The sequence below is a fragment of the Nerophis ophidion genome, linkage group LG08, assembly GCF_033978795.1.
Source record: "Nerophis ophidion isolate RoL-2023_Sa linkage group LG08, RoL_Noph_v1.0, whole genome shotgun sequence".
NCBI classification, from domain to species: domain Eukaryota; kingdom Metazoa; phylum Chordata; class Actinopteri; order Syngnathiformes; family Syngnathidae; genus Nerophis; species Nerophis ophidion.
Genome location: NC_084618.1, coordinates 60,616,558 through 60,641,771, shown reverse-complemented (window position 1 = coordinate 60,641,771; position 25,214 = coordinate 60,616,558). Strand labels below are relative to the sequence as shown.

At 37.5% G+C, this 25,214-nt stretch overlaps 1 protein-coding gene across 4 annotated transcripts; it reads right to left on the bottom strand.

Annotated features, from left to right (window-relative positions):
• Window positions 1–197: 197 nt before the first annotated feature.
• On the bottom strand, window positions 198–23,242 carry LOC133558080 (uncharacterized). Of its 4 annotated transcripts, none has more exons than XM_061909169.1 (5): window positions 23,008–23,242; window positions 7,565–7,752; window positions 2,179–2,280; window positions 832–972; window positions 198–749 (listed from the first exon to the last, which is right to left on the bottom strand). In XM_061909169.1, exons 1-5 carry the CDS (start codon window positions 23,063–23,065, stop codon window positions 546–548), a joined length of 693 nt encoding a protein of 230 aa, XP_061765153.1. In that variant the 5' UTR covers window positions 23,066–23,242; the 3' UTR covers window positions 198–545. The 4 variants fall into 4 exon arrangements, with proteins under 4 accessions (XP_061765153.1, XP_061765154.1, XP_061765157.1 ...); XM_061909170.1 differs by lacking the exon at window positions 23,008–23,242 and adding an exon at window positions 8,072–8,211; XM_061909173.1 differs by lacking the exon at window positions 23,008–23,242 and adding an exon at window positions 7,842–7,962.
• Between the last annotated feature and the right edge of the window lie 1,972 nt (window positions 23,243–25,214).

Genomic DNA, 25,214 nt, shown 5'->3' with positions numbered 1-25,214 from the left:
TTGTTTTCATCATCCTAGAGTCAGGTGCAGCGTCACATGTTAGCGAGGCAAACACATGACTGAGTGAGCCTTTGGTCATCCTGGGAGTGACGCATGTAGTCACTTCCTCTCAGCAGTAGTCGTAAGGCACATACGTTGGTTTGATTAGTAATCACGGTTTGACCTGAGATGGAATGTTTATGAATGATATTCATTGATAGAAAGGAGAAAATATTTATTTAAGGACAGATCTTAAATATTGGCATCCATACAAATATATTCTGCCATTTTACTTGACAACTCTATACTGTATAAAAAAAATCCATGAAAAATCAAAGTGTAATACTTGACAAAGTATTAGTATTTTGTTAATATAAATAATAAATACAACTTATTGTTTGAGATAGGCGTGTTGTGGTATGTAGACACAAGGCAGCCAGTCAAATATAAATAAACACCTTAAATAAATATTTAGGACTGATCCAAAAAATAAATATGTAAATAGAAAAATAAATCATTAACAAGTCAATAAATAATTCTAGCAAAAAAAAACAAAGCAGGGTTGATTAAAATGTGTCCGATTGCAGATGTGTTTCCTCATTTCCCCGGTCTAGATTCCTGAAGAAGCGGACCATGTCCTGACTCAGAGACTGGAGCTGCACCAGCGTCAGGTGGGCGGCCACCTGAACCTCATATTCCCCGGGGAGGCGTAACTTCACACTGGGTAGTGATGTCTGCATTGTGTGCTCCGTCTGGAGCATTTTAAGCATCTGTAAGGGAGGCACACACAAGCCTATTAAAGAGACGAAACAAGGCAGAGCGGACACAGTACGCTATAGGTGTTTGTTTCACCTTGTTAACTTGTATGGCAAGATCTCGGACGTCATTCATTAGGTTCATCACTGTTTGTGTGTTTTCTAGCCGAGGAGAGACACAGCTCAGCAAGGCTCGATGCAGCTGGAGACCCTCGTGCATGTGCCTCAGGCTGTTCTCCTGCAAGAACGTCAGGTTAGGTTTATTGAGCATAAGGGACCATATTTGGTACAGTACCTCACCTAGGTGAGTAGTGCAATGACATTTCCATTACAGTTGAAGGGACAATATTATATATATAATGTACTTTAGAGTAGTCCATGTAGAGCTTATGTTGTTTTATAAATTAACTAACCAATGGAGACTCAAATATGTCAACATTTTGAAGTTTATCAGGTTATCTGTGAAGGAGTCCAATCAATTGAAAACTCAAAACTTCGAGCAGGCTTCATCAGTCTGAGAGGATGGTGCTGGAGCCCAAGTTTAAATCCTATAAAAATGTAAACCATCCCTATCTGTGCATGTAACCATTTTTTACAGAATACACATGTTGGATCCAGCAACATCCTCTCAGACTTGACCTGTCGTGTTTTAAGTCCGTGAGCATGAACTAATAAGCCCTGAGGGGTAACAAGTCTTCAAAAACCACCTGAACAGTCCGTTTAAGATCGACTCACAGATCTTAATGAATGGAAAATATTCCAAGGCATAACGTTGACTAGGGTGTTTTGGCACATCCAGTTCTATAGCCATGTATGATGATAGCAGAGTGTTTTTGCATTCATGCAGGCATGTTATCTCATTTCTCTGGAAACATGCAAGACGAGTTTAAGTCAAAGACCGTCCCTGGGGGAGTCTGCTGTCCCATCTTGGACTCTATAAACCACATGTTAGTAGTGTAGTTTTTTAGAGCCCTTAATTTAGTTTAATAGAGGTCCACTGCTTACAGGACTGACTTGCGATCTAGCTTGCACAACATGGAGATCATTTTCTTCCTCAAATAATCAGATCCTACAAACAGCTGGCAGCCCTAGCGATGCGGTAGTATCGCTCATAGCCTGGGCCTGCATGAATGCTGCTAGCACTGGGGAGCTGCAGTCCATTGAGAGAAACATATTGAGGCATTCTCAAGAGGAAGGACATTTCTCATATCTACCAGCTCCACTTTATTATGTCATGTTCAAGAGGTTTAAGGCAGTGCTAAAAAACAATAGTGCTCACAAACACTTATGAAGTGTAGTTCGACAATACTGACTGTGTACTGTATGCAGTCACTTCCTGTAGATAGTACATCTATACTGCTATAAGAGCTGGACACTGACTACTCTAAAGTATGTTCAGTTCTGTAGTATTGTCCCCATAGAATGAGAAATGTTCTTTACTCACCAGTTTTTCCGATGTAATCCTCAGCACAGGAGTAGCAGGAATATTGATGCTGGATGCTAATGTGCTGAGCTTGGCGTTTTCGGAGGAGTTCAGCTGAAGAGACTGGAAGATGAGGAAAAACGATTAGAAAAAGGTTAATACATTCTAAATAGTAAATTTTAAAAATAGTATTTGGTATTATAATGCATTTCTTCATGACTCAATTATAGGCTGATACAAATTAATATAACATATAGTTTTAGGTTAAATTAACCCTTTGGTTTTGATTGGGAATATACTCAATGTGCTTTTTTATTGAGTACGACTGCAAAATAAACCACAATGGGGCCAAAGAAAGTTGCGATTGCCAGCACTTTGATTAAAAAAACGGTGAGAAACACTATTGAATTCAGGAACAAACTAAGTACTAAGTTGGCGTCTTTGTGGCTCTCACCTCTGTCCTCTCTGCTTCAAGTCTTCAGTAAGGTAAAAGTAATTCATTATTCGTCATTCATATGTATGTTGCATTGGACTGGAAGATGAGGAAACACGATTAGAAAAAGGTTACTACATTTTATATATTACATTTTAAAAATAGTATTTGGTATTGTAATGCATTTATTCATGACTCAATTATAGGCTGATACAAATTAATATACAAAGAGTTTTAGGTTAAATTAACCCTTTAGTTTTGATTGGGAATATACTCAGTCAATGTGCTTTTTTATTGAGTACGACTGCAAAATAAGCCATAATGGGGCCAAAGAAAGTTGCGAGCGCCAGGACTTTGATTAAAAAAAGGTGAGAAACACTTGAATTCAGGAACAAACTACAGTAAGTACTAAGTTTGCGTCCTTGTGGCTCTCACCTCTGTCCTCTCTGCTTCAAGTTTTCAATAAGGTAAAAGTAATTCATTATTCGTCATTCATATGTATGTTGCATTGTTTTCTGCATGTAAAACTAGAATTACTATGTAAAGCGCTTTGATTCACTAGAGAAAAAGCGCTATATAAAATATAATTCACTTTACTAGAATGTTCTACAAAATAAGCTCTGGGTTCATATTTTTGGGTATTTGGAATAAATTAATTAAATTTACATGTGGGAAAAGTTACTTCAGTTTTGTACGATTATTTTTTTTTGTCCTACCTCTGGCAACGGATTGCTGACAAAAATCAAGTTATAACTCCTGCTGTCTTTGCCGCAGCTTATATTTAAAAATATTTTTCTCCAGCTGCCGCTGTGCTGTACCCCGCACTTGGCTTATGATATTACATGATTTTATACTTGGACACCAGTTGCGTATAAAATAAGCAAATAACTACAGTGGCACCTCAACTTAAAGGTGCCCCAATGTAAGAATGTTTTGAGAGAAGAGCTGCCTTTCGGCTAATTAAGTTACAAGCAAAAATTCGAGAGACTGTACAAGAATCCTCACCATTACTAGCTATTATTAGCTTATAGCTAGAGATGGACGTAACTTTTATCTCCAAACGTGGAAAGGAAGGAAGTGACTGCACAAGACAGTGCTGAGAAGAACAAGTGAATGATATTCACTGAATTAAAGAAAGAAATCAGCAAAAACATGACAGAGCGTAAAGCAATTTGAGCATACCCCTGCCAGTTTGCACCTTACTAAAGCGCAATGAGTGTCAAGCCAGCCAAGACTGTTAAAATTATATGTAAACGTAGAACATGTATTCATGAAAAAATGGAAAAGCTGCTGATGGTGTGTTTGACAGAGAATCAGTTGGAAAGCGATACAGTCTGTTTTCCAAGGTAAATGTACAAACCCCGTTTCCATATAAGTTGGGAAATTGTGTTGGATGTAAATATAAACGGAATAAAATGATTTGCAAATCCGTTTCAACCAATATTCAGTTGAATATGCTACAAAGACAACATATTCAATGTTCAAACTGATAAACTTTATTTTTTTGCAAATAATCATTAACTTAAGAATTTCACACCAGCAACACATGACAAAGAAGTTGGGAAAGGTGGCAATACATACTGATAAAGTTGAGGAATGCTCATCAAACACTTATTTGGAACATCCCACAGGTGTGCAGGCTAATTGGGAAAAGTTGGGTGCCATGATTGGGTATAAAAGCAGCTTCCATGAAATGCTAAGTAATTCACAAACAAGGATGGGGTGAGGGTCACCAATTTGTAAACAAATTGTCGAACAGTTTTAGAACAACATTTCTCTACTAGCTATTGCAAGGAATTTAGGGATTTTACCATCTACGGTCCGGGAAATCATCAAAAGGTTCAGAGAATCGGAAGAAATCACTGCACGTAAGCGATGATATTACGGACCTTTGATCCCTCAGGCGGTACTGCATCAAAACCTGACATCAGTGTGTAAAGGATATCACCACATGGGCTCAGGAACACTTCATAAAACCACTATCAGTACCTACAGTTGGTTGCTGCATCTGTAAGTGCAAATTAAAACTCTAATATGCAAAGCAAAAGCCATTTATTAACAACACCAAGGAACGCCGCCGGCTTTGCTGAGCCCGAGCTCATCTAAGATGGGCTGATGAAAAGTGTTCTGTGGTCTGACGAGTCCACATTTCAAATTATATTTGGAAATTGTGGACGTGGTGTCCTCCGGAACAAAGAGGAAAATTACCATCCGGATTGTTATATGCGTAAAGTTCAAAAGCCAGCATCTGTGATGGTATGGGGGTGTATTAGTGCCCAAGGCATGGGTAACTTACACATCTGTGAAGGCACCATTAATGCTGAATGGTCCATACAGGTTTTGGAGCAAAATATGTTGTCATCCAAGCAACGTTATTATGGACGTCTCTGCTTATTTCAGCAAAACAATGCCAAGCTATGTGTTACATCAGCGTGGCTTCGTAGTAAAAGAGTGCGGGTACTTTCCTGGCCTGCCTGCAGTCCAGACATGTCTCAAATGGAAAATGTGTGGCGCATTATGAAGCGTAAAATACGACAACAAGACCCCGGACTGTTTAACAACTTAAGCTGTACATCAAGCAAGAATGGGAAAGAATTCCACTTTCAAAGTTTCAACTATTAGTTTCCTCAGTTCCCAAACGTTTATTGAGTGTTGTTAAAAGAAAAGGTGATGTAACACAGTGGTGAACATGCCCTTTCCCAACAACTTTGGCACGTGTTGCAGCCATGAAATTCTAAGTTAATTATTATTTGCAAAAAAATATATAAAGTTTATGAGTTTGAAAATCAAATATCTTGTTTTTGTAGTGCATTCAACTGAATATGGCTTGAAAAGGATTTGCAAATCATTCTATTCCGTTTATATTTACATCCAACACAATTTCCCAACTCATATGGAAACGGGGTTTGTATATTATTATTACAATACTTTATAAAACTATCAATCCATCCATCCATTTTTTACCGCTTATTCCTTTTGGGGTCGCAGGGGGCGCTGGTGCCTATCTCAGTTACAATCGGGCGGAAGGCAGGGTACACCCTGGACAAGTCGCGACCTCATCGCAGATAGACAGACAACATTCACACACTAGGGCCAATTTAGTGTTGCCAATCAACCTATCCCCAGGTGCATGTCTTTGGAAGTGGGAGGAAGCCGGAGTACCCGGAGGCAACCCACAAAATCACGGGGAGGACATGCAAACTCCACACAGAAAGATCCCAAGCCCGGGATTGAACCCAGGACTACTCAGGACTTTCGTATTGTGAGGCAGACGCACTAACCCCTGTGTCACCGAGCTGCCCGGGGTAAGCACCATTTAAATTAATTTCTGTTGATTTCAGTGAGAGATGTTGATTTAAGCTACGAGTGTTTTAAGTTAAGAGCTCTGTCACAGAACCAATTCCGCTCGTAAATTGAGATCCTACTGCATTTAAACGCCAGATTTATCATTTTAAAGGCCTACTGAAACCCACTACTACCGACCATGCAGTCTGATAGTTTATATATCAATGATGAAATATTAACATTGCAACACATGCCACATACGGCCTTTTTAGTTTACTAAATTACAATTTAAAATTTCACGGGAGTTTCGTCATGAAAACGTCGTGTAATGATGACGTGTACGCAATAAGGAAATATGAGCGCTGCGCACACACACAGCTAAATGTCGTCTGCTTTAACGGCATAATTACACAGTATTTTGGAGATCTGTGTTGCTGAATGTTTCGCAATTTGTTCAATTAATATTGTAGAAGTCACAGTAGAAAGATGGAGTTGGGAAGCTTTAGCCTTTAGCCACACAAACACACAGTGATTCCTTGTTTAAAATTCCTGGAGGTGAAACTTTCCTGTGGATCAGAGCGCGGTCAAGCCAACATGGATCCCTAACAAATGTCAACCAGCAGGTTTCGGTGAGAAAATTGTGGTTAAAAAGTCAGTTCTTATCGGAGAAAAGCTGAGCTTGTCCCATCTATAGCTGACGTCGACTCCCCTGAGACACTGCGCGTCAAGACACCCGTGGAGACACCCTTCCGACTATCAGGTACTGTTAAACTCACTAAAACACTAGCAACACAATAGAAAGAGAAGGGATTTCCCAGAATTATCCTAGTAAATGTCTCTGAAAACATCGGAATCCATCCCAATGCAATTGCGTTTTTTCGCGTTTTTTTATTTTATTTTTTTATATCTTTTTTTTTTTTGTAGTCCGTCACTATCAATATCGTCAAACACAAATCTTTCATCCTCGCTCAAATTAATGGGGAAATTGTCGTTTTCTCGGTCCGAATATACATTTTTGTTGGAGGCTCCCATTGAAAATAATGTGAATATGTGAGGAGCCCTCAAACATGTGACGTCTTCGTCTGCGACTTCCGGTAGAGGCAGGGCATTTCTCTTAGTACCGAAAGTTGTGAACGTTATCGTGGATGTTCTCTACTAAATCCTTTAAGCAAAAATATGGCAATATCGCAAAATGATCATGTATGACACATAGAATGGACCTGCTATCCTGTTTAAATAAGAAAATCTCATTTCAATAGGCCCTTAAAAAAAATGTGAGGATGTGAGGAGCCCTCAAACATGTGACGTCTTCGTCTGCGACTTCCGGTAAAGGCGAGGCTTTTTTATCAGCACCAAAAGTTGCGAACTTTATTGTGGATGTTCTCTACTAAATCCTTTCAGCAAGAATATGGCAATATCGCGAAATGATCAAGTATGACACATAGAATGGACCTGCTATCCCCGTTTAAATAAGAAAATCTCACTTCAGTAGGCCTTTAAGCAAGTAACAGCAAAATGCTTTTATTTTGAAACATTTGTTATCCGTCATTTTTGAACGTGGTAGTTTGCTGGCATCACTTCGATTAATCGATTACGCTCAATTCTTATTGTTTAGCCCTATGCCAATCCAAATAGACAATGCGCTGTCTTTGAGCAACAACAGTACGTGAAAGAGGAAGAAAAGCTGACCTCGATGTGGATGCAGGACGTGTGCATGTAGGACACGGACAGCAGGATCTTCTCCGTCAAACTGCAGCTCCACCGGACCAAAGCTTGAAACTGCTGCTCGTCAACAAGTGCGCACTTGTCGGCGCACAGCTCCGGTACAGGCGCGGCTCCCACAATGCTCGCCATGGAGAGGGAAGAGAAGGCAAAGACTGCGGGAAGATGGGAGAAAACGGGAGGATTAGCGACGATATGCAGCACAGTGCTGAGCTAATCTCCACTGTGTCTAGACTGGACCTGCCTGAGCTGCCTCCCTCCTCCGGGCAGGAATAGCTATACTTAACTTGATTTTACATCACGTGAGGGAGATCGACTATTAAGACTTTGGGGACGTATTTTTAATTACCCCCCCCCCCCCCAAAAAAAAGGTACAGATATTCTCTTAAATAAGGTGCTTCCTTCTTTTGTAAGACTTTTTTTGTGTTGAGAGAGAGGAGAGCAGCATTGCACCAGCATGACGTCACTACTCACCAATCAGGATGCTCATGGCCTCCACTGAGGAATGTCTTACAGTATTGACCTCAAGTGAACACTCACCATGATTGATTGAGCACAGCACTCATATATATTTATGCCACGTGTAGATATCCTGGGCTTTCCCAATACTTGACTGCTAAAGAGTGTGTCATGAGTAGTTCCTTGTAATCGCGCCCCATTTTCAACGGACAAGCCCAATTCTAGAATTGATGAGCGTGGTCAGGTTGACGTATTTGTAAAACTGTGTGGGTAATATTGCGCCATAAAATATACTGTACTCAATTTAACTCTGAGGGCACAAGGGCTGACTTTTTGTCTTTTCAGTATTTTTTTTCTGGATTTTGTTACTCCTTTATGTATGATTTTTCCCATTGTTAAATTTAAAATGTTAATCTGTACATTCTTTAGAGTTGTATGATACCTTGGAAGTTATTCCACAATACCTTTAAGTCAAAGTCCTTCATTTTTCATGATTTTTTTTTTTTTTTTGCTCAAATCTCTCAATCAACTTCATTCCTAAAGAAAAATACCACTCATTTAATGTTTTTTATTGATGTTCAATGAAACATTTTAATCAGATTAGTCACACCTTTGAATTTGGATTAATCATGATCAATCACAAGGTTTTACTCGATTGGCTCATTTTATTTGTACACAAATGTGTTAATTTTACAAACCCTGTTTCCATATGAGTTGGGAAATTGTGTTAGATGTAAATATCAACGGAATACAATGATTTGCAAATCATTTTCAACCCATATTCAGTTGAATATGCTACAAAGACAACATATTTGATGTTCAAACCGATAAACTTTTTTGGGGGGAAATAATCATTAACTTTAGAATTTGATGCCAACAACACGTGACAAAGAAGTTAGGAAAGGTGGCAAAAAATACTGATAAAGTTGAGGAATGCTCATCAAACACTTATATGGAACGTCCCACAGGAGTGCAGGCTAATTGGGAACAGTTGGGTGCCATGATTGGGTGTAAAAGCAGCTTCTATGAATTGCTATGTAATTCACAAACAAGAATGGGGCGAGGGTCACCACTTTGTAAGCAAATTGTCAAACAGTTTTACAACATTTCTCAACGAGCTATTGCAAGGAATTTAGGGATTTTACCATCTATGGTCCGTAAAATCATCAAAAAGTTCTGAGAATCTGGAGAAATCACTACACGTAAGCGATGATATTACGGACTTTTGATCTCAGGTGGTACTGCATCAAAAACCGACATCCGTGTGTAAAGGATATCATCACATGGGCTCAGAAACACTTCATAAAACCACTGTCAGTAACTACAGTTGGCCACTACATCTGTAAGTGCAAGTTAAAACTCTACTATCCAAAGCCAAACCCATTTATCAACAATCTCCTGAAACGCCGCCGGCTTGGCTGGGCCCGAGCTCACCTAAGACGGACTGATGCAAAGTGAAAAGGTGTTCTGTGGTCTGACGAGTCCACATTTCAAATTATATTTGGAAACAGAGGACATGGTGTCCTCCATGACAAAGTGTAAAATAACCATTTGGATTGTTATTGGCGCAAATTTCAAAAGCCAGCATCTGTGATGGTATGGTGGTGTATTAGTGCCCAAGGCATGGGTAACTTACACATCTGTGAAGGCACCATTAATGCTGAATGGTCCATACAGGTTTTGGAGCAACATATGTTGTCATCCAAGCAACGTTACCATGGACGCCTCTGCTTATTTCAGCAAGACAAGTGTTACAACAGCGTGGCTTCGTAAAGTGCAGGTACGAGTGCAGGTCCTTTCCTGGCCCGCCTGCAGTCCAGACCTGTCTCCCATCGAAAATGTGTGGCGTATCATGAAGCGTAAAATACGACAGCGGAGACCCCGGACTGTTGAACGGCTAAAGCTCTACATAAAACAAGAATGGGAAATAATTCTACTATTAAAGCTTCAACAATTAGTTTCCTCAGTTCCCAAACGTTTATTGAGTGTTGTTAAAAGAAAAGGTGATGTAACACAGTGGTGAACATGTCCTTTCCCAACTACTTTGGCACGTGTTGCAGCCATGAAATTCTAAGGTAATTATTATTTGCAAAAAAAAAATCAAGTTTATGAGTTTGAACATCAAATATCTTGTCTTTGTAGCGTATTCAACTGAATATGGGTTGAAAAAGGATTTGCAAATCATTGTATTCAGTTTATATTTACATCTAACACAATTTCCCAACTCATATGGAAACGGGGTTTGTAGCATACAAAACCATTTTTTAAGTGGTTCACTTGAATGCACCACATTTATTGGCTCAAAACTTGTTTAATCTTGAACCCAGTTTATTTAGAAGTGAAATTTGCAAGCGATCACAGTATTGTCTCCTTTCGGTTAACAATTCACAGTTAATGCAAAACCAACTTGTGCTGTTGGGAATTTGGACATTCATACGTCTTGAAAATTTGAAATCAAACCGAGGAGGCATTGTGGAGTTACTTGCAAAACAATCTTGCAATCCTAATACTTTTAGCCAAATGAGCCTTTTAAAATGATCCCCAAGTGTGACGTTTTTTTCCAGGTCAGGAGATTATCCATATATGTCGTACATTTACCCAAAGCACTTTGCACGAGTCCGCCAATGCAGTCCAATGATGTAGTCAATAAGATTTTTCTTTTTAGCTGTCCTCTTGTTGTGAGGCAGACTGGCTCGTACATGCACATGCATCCTCCACTGTTGCCATTTCTAATACTAATTACCGCATAGTTTGTATTCATATCAGTCAGTAGACTTGATATGGAATTGTTAAAAAACCACAACATGGCTGACGTGGAGAAGTCGTAGTGGAAGCACGTAAATAACACCGCCCACAAAAAAATCTTAAAGAGACGGTTAGAAAGCGGCTTGAAGATGGTCCGTAAAACAAAATGTATGCAAAATTGTCACTAAGGAACCACCATTACATGTTATGTAGACCACAAGGAAGTGTTTTAAATGTAGAAAAAAAATCTTAGTATGACCCTTTTAAGGTAAAGAAGCATCTGCGGTCAAAATTAATTGCATGATTACTCTGTGTATATACTCTACATAATTATTGCTTTTATTTTGTTCTTTAATCACATGAATTAGCTTATTTTAAAACGTGCACATTATCTGATCAAAAAACCTTCAAAAGTATCCAAACAGAAAATGTTTGGTATTTCAGAACGTCAAACATATTCTTTTTAAACCCAAATACATAAACTTAAAAAACATGTTATACCTTTAAATACTTAGGAACCTTTATGTTCTGTTCGGCTTTAAAGATAATTAAAATGAAATATATTACAGTGGAACGGCCACATTTTGCCATTGGAATGAATGTGAAGGGAACTGATTTGAACTTTTATGAATTGCACAAACAGCCATGGTGCTTTTGGTGTACAGGGTTCGATTCCCAGCTAGGATCCCAACACTCCAGCTATAGGAGATGCCACGAGTTAGTCCCAAGGCATAAAAACAAAACCAGATAAAACATGCGATTAACACGCTGTGGCGACCCCTGATGGGAAAAGCCCAAACAGAACAGACAATTTTACCATCTTCAGGAGTGTAACAGTGTGCGTCGGTCGGCCTGCTCAGTCCACCTCACTGGGCTCAAACGAGCGACAGAAACTTCCTGCAGCGAATGGGAGTTAAGGGCAACAGTGGGAGGCTTGTCAATGACTTAAAGGCTTTAAGGTGTCAGCTCATTGTCCAGCACGACTCTTAAGGTACATCCATCTGCGTTATAGTTGGCATTTGCTACAAGAATAAAGAAAAGTGAAGTCATTTTATTGTAACTGGTACAATCTGTTCCAGTGTCAAATTGGTGCTTTTATAAAGCCTAGTACAAACAAGTGTACAAATTTAATAAACAATCTTTGCAAGCAAAGTTTCACCTTTCACCTTGTCTAATATGATTGATCATTATTTAAATACTCCAGGTGTCAAAAAATTGCCACTGTTAAGTTAAGTGTAAAATAGCTTTACAGTAATACAAGAGAAATTATGAAGAACATGGCTTTCTTTTTGATGAAGGTCATATATGTTTACACCACTATCTCCCACATTAAGTTCCATTTCCTCTTCTATGGTTATCATCACACATTTCGCCTTTGACTTTATTAATACTTGTTGGTCATTTTTCTGTGGTCTCATACGATTGAAATAGTCTGTTCCAGTGTCAAACTGTTTCCAATTTAAAACTTTTATGTAAGAAAAGGCAAATAAAAAATACAATCTAATAAATTAATAAAAAGATTATTAAAATAAAACCTTTATAAACTGTACATTCATAGCTGCCACACAAAATACACAGCTTAATGATTGTACAATTATATTAATTAAACTTACCCTTTGATGTCAGCAACAAAAATGTATGTTTCTCATTGTTTTATAGCGAAAATAATCCATAAACTGTAAAAGTAAAAAAGTTAGCTGTCATTACAAGTGTAGAAATAAGATAACCATTACCATCTATAATGAGACGAAGTGAAAACTTTGAATGATCCGAACAAATATTTTATAATAAGTTTTATTTTGGGTTTTATGGTAACGAAACATAAAAAAGAAAAATAATTTGGGGGAAAAAAAATCAACCTTTGTATGTACGTATGTATGTATGTATGTATGTATGCATCCATCTATCTGTATATATACTATATTCTGTGTATATAAATATAAATATATGCTGTATATACTGTATACTATATTCTTTATATATATATATATATATATATATATATATTTTATATATTTCATTATTTTAAATATTTTGTTGCATAATGGTTAGCATGCCGGCCTTACAGTCAGGAGATATTTGTTATTAAACATCATATTATCATGTAACTTTGTATTTATGGATTATTTTCATCATCACCATTGTTAATTGAGAAATCACATGACTCCCTCCTTTAGAGTGAGAAAATTTTTCCCCAAATACAGTATGTTTCCATTACCAATAAAAAAAAAAAAACACCGGTACACTTGGGCATTTTCCAAAAGTTCCTCACAGCAGTAACAAGGAACAGGATTACTGAAAGTCAAACACAGTTTACTTTAGTTTTTTCTTTAAGTGCGGAAGCTGTTGTTTCTGTTCTTGTGATGTCTGACATTTGACCACTTGCCATGCAGGCCTCTCAGTTTTGCTATGTGTCAGACGTCTGGTGATACGGGTTCGTATCACTCCACTATTTTGGCATGAACATGTGTGCAAGTTACAGTACTTGCAATCATACAAAAGTTAGGATGCACTTCTTCATTTTCCATATTTCATATTTCTAAACTTTTGACTTGTACAAACATTCACAAAATCATTAAACCCAGCATAATTTGTGAAGTTGAATTATTTGATAATTAAATTTGAATGATACATTATTTGATTATTCCCCCCCCAAAATTGGTCTAACTGTTACTAGAGTGCCATCTAGTGGAATAACTTTTATTACATGCTGAAGTTCTGCTCAAACTGTATAGTGTCATATTAAACACTAGGGGTGCAAATCTTTGGGTGTCCCACGATTCTATTCAATATCGATTCTTGGGGTCACGGTTCGATTCGAAATCGATTTTTTTTTCCAATTCAACACAATTCTCTATTCAAAAACGATTTTTTCCCCCCGATTTAAAAGGATTCTCTATTCGTTCAATACATAGGATTTCAGCAGGATCTACCCCAGTCTGCTGACATGCTAGCAGAGTAGTAGATTTGAAAAAAAATAGCTTTTATAACTGTAAAGGACAATGTTTTATCAACTGATTGCAATAATGTAAATTTGTTTTAACTATTAAACAAACCAAAAATATGACCTATTTTATCTTAGTGAAAATATTGGACACAGTGTGTTGTCAAGCTTATGAGATGCGAGGCAAGTGTAAGCCACTGTGACAATATTGTTCTTTTTTTTAATTTTACAAATGTCGAATTATAATGTCAATGAGGGATTAATCACTGCTATGCTGAAATTATAACTAATATTGATACTGTTTTTGATAATATTCATTTTTGTTTCACTACTTTTGGTCTGTTCTGTGTCGTGTTTGTGTCTCCTCAATTGCTCTGTTTATTGCAGTTCTGAGTGTTGCTGGGTCAGGTTTGGTTTTGGAATTGGATTGCATTGTTATGGTATTGCTGTGTATTGGTTTGTTGGATTGATAAAAAAAAAAAATGTAAATCAATTTTATTTTAAACTGAGAATCGATTCTGAATTGCACAAAGTGAGAATCGTGATTCGTATTCGAATCGATTTATATATATATATATATATATATATATATATATATAAATATATATATATATATCCATCCATCCATTTTCTACCACTTATTCCCTTTCGGGGTCGCGGGGGGCGCTGGCGCCTATCTCAGCTACAATCGGGCGGAAGGCAGGGTACACCCTGGACAAGTCGCCACCTCATCGCAGGGCCAACACAGATAGACAGACAACATTCACACTCACATTCACACACTAGGGCCAATTTAGTGTTGTATATATATATTAGGGGGGTGGGAAAAAATCCATTCAAATGTGAATCGAATCAAATACATAGTGCTATTCAGAATCGATTCTCATTTTTTAAAAATTGAATATTTTTTTAATTTTTTTTAATTTTTATTTTATTTTATTTTTTAGTTTTTTAATCAATCCAACAAACCACTGCACAGCAATACCATAACAATGCAATCCAATTCCAAAACCAAACTTGACCCAGCAACACTCAGAACTGCAATAAACAGAGCAATTGAGACACAAACACGACACAGAACAGACCAAAAGTAGTGAAACAAAAATGAATATTATCAACAACAGTATGGATATTAGTTATAATTTCAGCATAGCAGTGATTAAAAATTCCTCATTGACATTATCATTAGACTTTTATAAAAATAAAAAATAAAGAACAATAGTGTCACAGTGGCTTACACTTGCATCGCATCTCATAAGCTTGACAACACACTGTGTCCAATGTTTTCACTAAGATAAAATAAGTCATATTTTTGGTTTGTTTAATAGTTTAAAAAAATTACATTATTGTAATCAGTTGATAAAATATTGTCCTTTACAATTATAAAAGCTTTTTACATAAATCTGCTACTCTGCTAGCATGTCAGCAGACGGGTAGATCCTGCTGAAATCCTATGTATTGAATGAATACAGAATCCTTTTAAATCGGGAAAAAATCGTTTTTGAATTGAGAATCGTGTTGAATTGAAAAAAAATAGATTTTGAATCGAATCGTGGGACACCCAAAGATTCACAGCCCTATTGTATGTGTGTGTGTGTGTGTGTGTGTGTGTGTGTGTGTGTGTGTGTGTGTGTGTGTGTGTGTGTGTGTGTGTGTGTGTGTGTGTGTGTGTGTGAATACTGTGAAAATATATGATAGAGAAACTGAAATAGAGTTTTTGGTTGTAGTCTAGATAGTTTCGCTATGTCTGACCTTATTTTTGCAATTTTAGCTGCCACTATGTGTGTATATATTGGTCAAATGCAGTGCAAATTAAATGAGTACAGTGAAAATTTATATAATAATCCTGATTTGCATTTCATTCTCAGCATTGCAGGTGTAACTAATAGAGAGTAAGACATTATTTATATGTGTGTCTGTGTGTCTCCCTCAGTCCAAGGCTGATTGAAAAACCCCTCTCCGTCTCTTTGTGTATGCTTTATTCGCCTGTCGCTGTGAAACTCTCCTCCTCCTCTTCAATCACACCTCGTTGACCTGCAGGTCCATGTTTTCAATACATGTCTAATCTGATCTCGCCTTATTTAACAGTCCTGTCGGTCTCACATTGCAATGGTCGACCAGTGCTGGGTAGGAATGAAGACCTGCAGCACTGGTGTCTAACTCAAGACCCGGGGGGCAGATGATGTGGTCCACCTCTTCCTTTCATTTGGCAAGTGAAAGCCTGGAAGTACTGTCAGTCACTAAAGCACTTCAGCTGGATTGCTAAATGTTTTGGAGAAAAAAAAAGGTTTATATAAGGTGTGATTATTTGAAGGGGATGAGAAGAGCAGTAGAGGAGGAGAGCTTCACAGTGACAGGCGAAGAAAGCATTCACAAAGAGACAAACAGAGCTTTTTATTCAGCCTTGGACTGAGAGAGACACGCAAACACATACCGTATATAAATATAATGTTACTCTCTATTGGGTACACCTGCACAGCCAAGAAAGAGATGCAATTTCAGATTTGTACATGGATTGTCACTATACTAATTTAATTTGCACTGCTTTTAACTAATATGTACACACACAGGGGCATCTAAGTTTTCATAAAAAAGTCAAACAAATGGAAACTATATAGGCTCTAAACCAGGGGTCACCAACCTTTTTGAAACCAAGAGCTACTTCTTGGGTACTGATTAATGCCAAGGGCTACCAGTTTGATACACACTTAAAAAATTGCCAGAAATAGCCAATTTGCTCAATTTACCTTTAATATATATATATATATATATATATATATATATATATATATATATATATATATATATATATATATATGTCTGTCATTCCGTCATACATTTTTTTTCCTTTTATGGAAGGTTTTTTGTCGAGAACAAATTATGAAAAAAGAGGAGAGAACACGAAAAAAATGACATTTAAATTTTGAAACATAGTTTATCCAAATTTAACCCAAAAAAAAAAAAAAATGAAAAGAAAAACTAGCTAATTCGAATCTTTTAGAAAAAAATGTAAAAAGAATTTATGGAACATCATTAGTAATTTTTCCTGATTAAGATTAATTTTAGAATTTTGATGACATGTTTTAAATAGCTTGAAATCCAATCTGCACTTTGTTAGAACATATAACAAATTGGACCAAGCTATATTTCTAACAAAGACAAATCATTATTTCTTCTAGATTTTCCAGAACAAAAATTTTTAAATAAATTCTAAAGACTTTGAAATAAGATTTAAATTTGATTCTACAGATTTTCTACATTTGCTCGAATAACTTTTTTGAATTTTAATCATAATAAGTTTGAAGAAATATTTCACAAATATTCTTCGTTGAAAAACAGAAGCTAAAATGAAGAATTAAATTAAAATGCATTTATTATTCTTTACAATAAAAAAAAAAAAATTACTTGAACATTGATTTAAATTTTTAGGAAAGAAGAGGAAGGAATTTAAAAGGTAAAAAGGTATATGTGTTTAAAAATCCTAAAATCATTTTTAAGGTTGTATTTTTTCTCTAAAACTGTCTTTCCGATAGTTATAAAAAGCAAAGAAAAAAAAATAAATGAATTTATTTAAACAAGTGAAGACCAAGTCTTTAACATATTTGCTTGGATTTTCAAATTCTATTTGACTTTTGTCTCTCTTAGAATTAAAAATGTCAAGCAAAGCGAGACCAGCTTGCTAGTAAATAAATACAATTTTAAAAATAGAGGCAGCTCACTGGTTAGTGCTGCTCTTTGAGCTATTTTTAGAACAGGCCAGCGGGCTACTCATCTGGTTCTTACGGGCTACCTGATGCCCACGGGCACCGCGTTGGTGACCCCTGCTATAAACAAAGACACTAATTCAGTTAAGCTTACTCAGCATGTTTTATTATACAGCAGTACCTTAACTCACAAGTTTAATTGGTTTTGTGACAGAGCTCTTAACTCACAACACATGTATCTCAAATCTATGTTTAAGCACTATCCATCCATTTCCTACCGCCTATTCCCTTTTGGGGTCGCGGGGGGCGCTGGGGCCTATCTCAGCTACAATCGTTTAAGCACCAGGCCCTAGTGTGTGAATGTGAGTGTGAATGTTGTCTGTCTATCTGTGTTGGCCCTGCGAGGAGGTGGCAACTTGTCCAGGGTGTACCCTGCCTTTCGCCCGATTGTAGCTGAGATAGGCGCCAGCGCCCCCCGTGACCCCGAAAGGGAATAAGCGGTAGAAAATAGATGGATGGATGGATAAATGAAATACATTTAATTTAATTGCCCCCCCCCCCCCCCCTCTACAAAAGGCACAATTTTAACATGTAACATTGTATAAAAACACTACAGTAGAATGAAGTACTAATAACTACAGTCATAATAATGTAGAACATTTACCTTGGAAAGCTGATTTTTTTCCGGTATCTCATTTCAGCTGCTCCTGTGTCAAACACACCATCAGCAGCTTCTCCATATTTTCATGGATAAATGTCCCGAAAGGGAATAAGCGGTAGAAAATGGATGGATGGAAATGTCCATGTTAAAAAATTAGTTTCCCATTCTTGGCAGGCATTAGACCAGACCTGGGGAAAGTAAGGCCCGGGGGCTACATGCGGCCCGTTGAGCTTTTTAATCCGGCCCGCCAGACATTATCAAATCATTTTTTTAGATCTTCAAGATGAAAAGTGTAGCTGCCATTATGATGTGCAGTGATGTTTTCTTATCACCGTAAGTCTTCAACTATACAAAGCATTTTAATGCTTGGAATGTGCGCTTATGGATGACATACTAGTTACTATGGTAATCTAATTAGTTGCTATGGTCATCTAATTAGTTACTATGGTCATCTACGTCACAGCAGCTCAGACGAGGCACCAAGCAGTGTGAGCGAGAAGCGTTTCCACAGACGCGGAACGAGATTTTCACAACAAAGTTCCAAAGCTTAGTAATATATACAATAGAATATAATACCATAGAAAGTACGTTATTGATCCCTGGGGGAAATTCAGCAAATATCAGATGTATCAGATTTTAGGTGGGTTTATTTTGTACCTTTTGCGTTCATGTTTCCCTATTTGTTGCATTTTTGTTGCGTTTCACTTCATTGTAAAATATGTCGATCGAAATGGGGTGTGACGTTCATGTGTTGTCAATATTCAGTGTTTTATCCTTCATAGAAAAAATGAAAATTCCATTATGTTTTGTAAGGCGGTTTGTGATAACGTTTTTAGCATTCATCCATCCATCCATTTTTGACTGCTTATTCCCTCTGGGGTTGCGGGGGCACTGGTGCCTATCTCAGCTACAATCGCACGGAAGGCGGTGTACACCCTGGACAAGTCGCCACCTCATCGCAGTTTTAGCATTCAATCAAATATTATTATTAGCTTTTGTACTAGTATTCCTAAAAATCAGATATACCGGCCCCCAGACACATTTTTTTGTCTAAATTTGGCTCTTGAGTCAAAATAATTGCCCAGGTCTGCAGTAGACTCATTCTGCTTCAGTATGCTGCAGACTAGCAGTGTTCGGCTCCCATCAAGTTGCCTGTCATGTTTTTGAAGATCCTTTTTTTTTGTTTGTTGTTGTTGTTCCATAAATATCATCCAATTCTTCTTCTCAACACTGTCCTTCACACTCGCGTTCTTCCTTTCGATGATTTGAAAACAAAGTTATGTTGTCTCCAGCTATAAGCTAATGTTAACGCGTAAGACCAGATGTTTTGGTCGGCTCTTGCTGAGTTCACTGGGACATTTAATTTGCTAACTAATGACGGGGATGTTCAGAACTCAAATTTTAGTTTGCAACAAAGCAAATAGCCGAGAAGCAGCATTTATCTCACAACACTCGTAAGTTGAGGAACCACTTTGTGGAAACATTTTGTCAGATTAAACTAAATTCTTCTATATGTGAGCAGCTAAAAGAAACTGCCGATACTTACTGTTCAGAGATGTTTTGATGTAACCTCAGTCCTTAAAGGAACCTTCGTCTGTCCAGCCTCTATTTACCGAACAGATTTGGGATCCAAGCTTAAAGCTGTATTTCAGCAGCGCACATTTTTAAAAAGAGAACCTGATACATTTGTAAAAAGTTTGCTAAGGCTAATGAGGTGGAGAATCTAGGCCGGTAAGCAGGAATTGATTTATGTGGACCCCGACGTAAACAAATTGAAAAACTTTTTCGGGTGTTACCATTTAGTGGTCAATCGTACGGAATATTTACTGTACTGTGCAATATACTAATAAAAGTTTCAATCAATCAAAAAAAGCTTGAGGGGCGTTGTAGGAATGGGTTCATTTGCATCTAAAGAAACGCCCACAATAAAGAAATACTTGCAGACATACCGTATTTTCCAGACTATAAGGCGCACTTAAAATCTTTTTTTTTTCTCAAAACTCGACAGTGCGCCTTATAACCCGATGCGCCGAATGTACGGAATAATTCTGGTTTTGCTTACCGACCTCAAAGCTATTTTATTTGGTACATGGTGTAATGATAAGTCTGACCAGTAGAGTGCAGTCTACACGTAAGAGATACGTGTACACTGCAATATGATGGCAGTCACACACAAGATTTAAGTGTAAACTGCAATATGACTCAAGTAACCAACACCAACATTTTATATGTTCCATTGAAAATATACAAGATTACGCACTGCGCTCAAAGATCTTTGGTCCGGATGACACGATGTAGAATATTTCCAAAAACAATTTGAAATGCGGAGTCGTCAGCCCACAGAACACTTTTCCACTTCGCATCAGTCCATCTTAGATGATCTCGGGCCCAGAGAAGCCGGCGGCGTTTCTGGATGTTGTTGATAAATGACTTTCGCTTTGCATAGTAGAGCTTTAACTTGCACTTACAGATGTAGCTACCAACTGTATTTAGTGACAGTGGTTTTCTGAAGTGTTCCTGAGCCCATGTGGTGATATCCTTTAGAGATTGATGTCGGTTTTTGATACAGTGCCGTCTGAGGGATCGAAGGTCACGGTCATTCAACGTTGGTTTCCGACCTTGCCGCTTACGTGGAGTGATTTCTCCAGATTCTCTACACCTTTTGATGATATTATTGGCCGTAGATGTTGAAATCCCTAAATTTCTTGCAATTGCACTTTGAGAAACGTTGTTCTTAAACTGTTTGACTATTTGCTCAAAGGGGGTGTACCTTGCCCCATCCTTTCTCGTGAAAGACTGAGCAATTTTTGGGAAACTGTTTTTATACCCAATCATGGCACCCACCTGTTTCTAAATAGCCTCCACACCTGTGGGATGTAACAAATAAGTGTTTGATGAGTATTCCTCAACTTTATCAGTATTTATTGCCACCTTTCCTAACTTCTTTGTCACGTATTGCTGTCATCAAATTCTAAAGTTAATGATTATTTGCAAAAAAAAATGTTTATCAGTTTGAACATCAAATATGTTGTCTTTGTAGCATATTCAACTAATTATGGGTTGAAAATGATTTTCAAATCATTGTATTCCGTTTATATTTACATCTAACACAATTTCCCAACTCATATGGAAACAGGGTTTGTATTGTCTGGTGTTTTGTTTCGTAGTATTATGCAAAAGCAACTTTTCTTACCTTCTTGTACCTGCTGATCTGTATTTGGGATCTGCATAATTCCTGAAAAATTGCATGCGTCCGCCTTTTTAGTCAGTGCGTCCTTTAATGCGCCCTATAATCCGGTGTGCCCTATATATAACAGATCGAAAATAGCCCATTCATCGGCAGTTTCATCTTATAATCCGGTGCACCCTTTGGTCCGGAAAATACGGTGCTCAAAAATGTGGCTATGGCGTAAATTTATACAAAATGTACACCAATGCATATCCAATACATATTATCTAGACCAGTGGTTAGCAAACTTTGCTTACCAAGTACCACCATAATGACCAACATTAAAATACAGTAGCGTAGTAGGCCCAAGTAGTCATTAAAACAAGGTAGAGGTTTTATTTTAACAAAAAAGTCAGCTATGCGCCACAAACATGATATTATTCGGCCTGTTTCTTCATTTGTGTGCTAGAAATCCATTAGGCATGGCACACTGACAAAGCTTAACCTATTGTTACTATAACAATCTACAAGATTAATATAGGTTTCCTCTCTCTCTTCCCTTTCATCTTTTGGTATTCTTTTTTTATTCTTATTTTTTATTTCTTTAATCTTTCTAGTTATCATTATGTATGCGTATTGTTGCATTTGAACAACTGTATTGTTGATAATAGAGGTAAACTATTGGTATTGTTCATGATCCGTGGCGCTTTTTCTATTGGTATTTGTATTGCTCCAGTTGTTGTGTAAAAATGCTCATTGTCATTTTCTATATTGTTATTTATTTCACTAACTGCTTCTTTGCTATCACTTTTACGATCATATTTGTACATATTATGTATGTGCTGGTGTTGTTCTATTGTTGTTTTTGTTGTTATTGTTGTGTTTGTCTCTCTGTCTAATCCCCCTCTCATCCCCACAATTTCCCCTTCTGTCTTCCTTTATTAAAAATAAAAATAAAAAAAATTAAAAAAAGAATTCCATTAGGCAAATAGACAATTGAGTTAATATTGTGATGCACACATCCACCAACAGAGGGTGCTGTGTTTTTGCTAAATGAACCAAGCTACATAGCATAGCCTACATCCTGTTTCAATGTGTTGGTTTATCTTCAGCCAAAAACACTTTCCCATCATCCGCCTTCGTGTCCAGAGCCATACAAAGGCAGTCAGGAGCTTCATTAATCACAAGGCCCCCTCCAGTTCGCTTCAAATTGTAAGTCATAAACTATCACTAACACCTACCTGCTGTAACTATTGGTATTGTTTTGTGTTGCTACCTGCAGATCAGCAGAATAGTACAAATGATGTAGTGATAGCCACAGAATAGAAAATGGTACCCTTTTGCAAAATTGAAAAGTAGCACATAAGTCACTGTCCTGGCTGCTCAGTACACTATGGCACATATACCTACTCAGTGGCCTAGAGGTTATAGAGTGTCCGCCTTGAGATCGGTAGGTTGTGAGTTCAACCCCCGGCCGAGTCATACCAAAGACTATAAAAAAAAAATGGGACCCATTGCCTCCCTGCTTGACACTTGGCATCAAAGGTTGGAATTGGGGGTTAAATCACCATAAATGATTCCCGGGCGCGGCACCACTGCTGCCCACTGCTCCCCTCACTTCCCAGGGGGGGATCAAGGGAATGGGTCAAATGCAGAGGACAGATTTCACCACACCTAGTGTGTGTGTGACAATCATTGTTACTTTAACTTTAATATGAAGTGACTCACCTCTCAGGCAGCTGCAGTAGTCCCTCTGCACATACAGTATGTTGAGTGATGATTTCATACAGCGGTTAACTTCTTTTTGGACGGTCACGTTTCTCTGCTTTCTGATACACTCTGCAGCAATCTCAATAATTGAATGTTTTGGGGTTGGAAAGACAGTGGTAAACTTACAGTATTTTGACGCTTTTGGATCAGTTAGGACAGTTACGTTTCTCCACTTCCTTATGCAACACGTCTGTCAGGTTCATGGTGAGTGCATCGTTTTTTGTTTTGGGTTTATATATAACTTCCTTTCACACCTGTAATCATGCTAAAATGGTACTAAAACATTGCCTGTACAGTTATCCGTGCTCTTCAGGTGGTGATAGTTTTACGCTGGAGCAGATACATTCAACTTCCTTTATTGTTTCATGGTGGGGTGTCCAAACTTTTTCCCAGCCAGGGCGGCATAAATAAAAATTGAAGGATGGGGGGGTCCCTTTGATACATTTTGCACATTAAAGATACTAAAACCAGGACATTATAGTAGTTCAATAAATATATGCTGAACTATCTAAACCAGGGGTGTCTAAAGAGGATCAGGCCCGCAAATAGGTTTTATCTGGCCCGTGGAATGACTTTGCTAAGTATAAAAAGTATCCTGAAATTTAGGAATGAAAGAACCGTCTGTTCTAAAGGCGTCCACTGGGTGTCGCAATAGCAATTCTTTGTATCTTTTCAGATGATGCTATATAGTTACAAAATAAACCACATGAAATTAGTACATCAGTCAATGAAAATGATCAAACTACATGAATAACATCCTGTAATTTGATTTTGATATCATTATTTTTATCCTGATAAACACCGATGAGTTGACTGATGAACATTATAACATCATTTATTCAGAAAATATAAATAACGACAAATAACATGTAAGTGTAAAAAAAAAAAAAACACATTATGATATGTACATTTGTGCTTGTTCTATTTTTAAACAAAGAAAAACATCTGAAGTTGTCTTTATTTTTACGTTATCATCCCGTGATTTTACCAGTCCGGCCCACTTGGGAGTAGATTTTTCTCCATGTGGCCCCCCATCTAAAATGAGTTTGACACACCTGATCTAAACACAACATTCATATCTTAGCAGGCACAAGACATTGACAGAACATTGATTATACATATGTGTTTCAGGACTGTGACTTGGATTTTTTATTGCTTCTTCGAGGCGGAGAATATTTGGGACGAGCCAGGCGTGAACGTGAGTACATATTTATTGATTAATAAACAAACAGACTAAAACAAAAGGCAAACAAATGGCGCGCTCGAGGGCGGAAAACTTGGCTATAAAACAAAAGACTAGCACAACGGCGGTTTAACTATAAACATGAACAAAAACTTGCACTGTGGCAGAACTATGAACAACTAAAACAAAACACTTACTGTGACCGAAACAAGGGGCATAAATAGCAAGGTGCGTGGCAGGTGATCGAGGGCATGAAGGAGGTGCAGCATAGGTAGGAACGTGGTCATGAGGGTTTAATACAAAGTCCGGTACAGTAAGTAAAGTTCCCAGGCCTAGGAACAGAAAACAAATGGCTTAAATATTAGCTGTGATAATTGGAAACAGGTGTGAGAGCTGAGGACCGGGGTGTGACTAGGATACCAGGTGGAAATTAATGGGTAACTATGGAAACAAAGAAAACCAAGAAGTTCAAAACGGGAAAAAAGAGTCCAGAAAACAAAACATTACATGAACAAACATTAATCTGATTCACAGGCATGACAATGTGTTCTTTAAGAATGACTTTGAAACAACTTTGCAAAATAGTTGTAATTGTAAATTGAGACAACGTTGGATCCACGTTGTTGGTTGGGAAATGACCAAATTTCAAATGTCAAATCAACGTCGCAACCTGTCATTGAATAAACGTTGTTAAACAGCATGTTGTTTTACCGTTGTATTTGTTTTGTGAAACATTGTTTGGGATATGACTCAAAATTCAAAGGTCATATGAATGTCGGAACCCAACATTTATTAAACGTAGTCAAAAAGCATGTTGTTTCAACATTGTGTTTCAGTTGCTCAACGTCAGGACTAGCAAGTTCTCAACGTTGTTTTAATCTCTTGTGCCTGCTGGGTTGTGTTATCGCTAACAAATCATATTCTACGTAATTCTGTTATAAATGAAGCATTTTTAGCATAAAAATGGCTAAATTGACTACAA

What these genes read in the sequence shown, in the direction of transcription:
- LOC133558080 (XM_061909169.1), bottom strand. Translation starts at nt 23,065, where the DNA reads ATGAAATCATCACTCAACATACTGTATGTGCAGAGGGACTACTGCAGC. An exon ending in GGATTACATCGGAAAAACTG is followed by an intron (nt 973 to 2,178) that starts GTGAGTAAAGAA and finishes ACGTTCTTGCAG; the next exon opens with GAGAACAGCCTGAGGCACAT. An exon ending in TTGCCATACAAGTTAACAAG is followed by an intron (nt 750 to 831) that starts GTGAAACAAACA and finishes CCTCCCTTACAG; the next exon opens with ATGCTTAAAATGCTCCAGAC.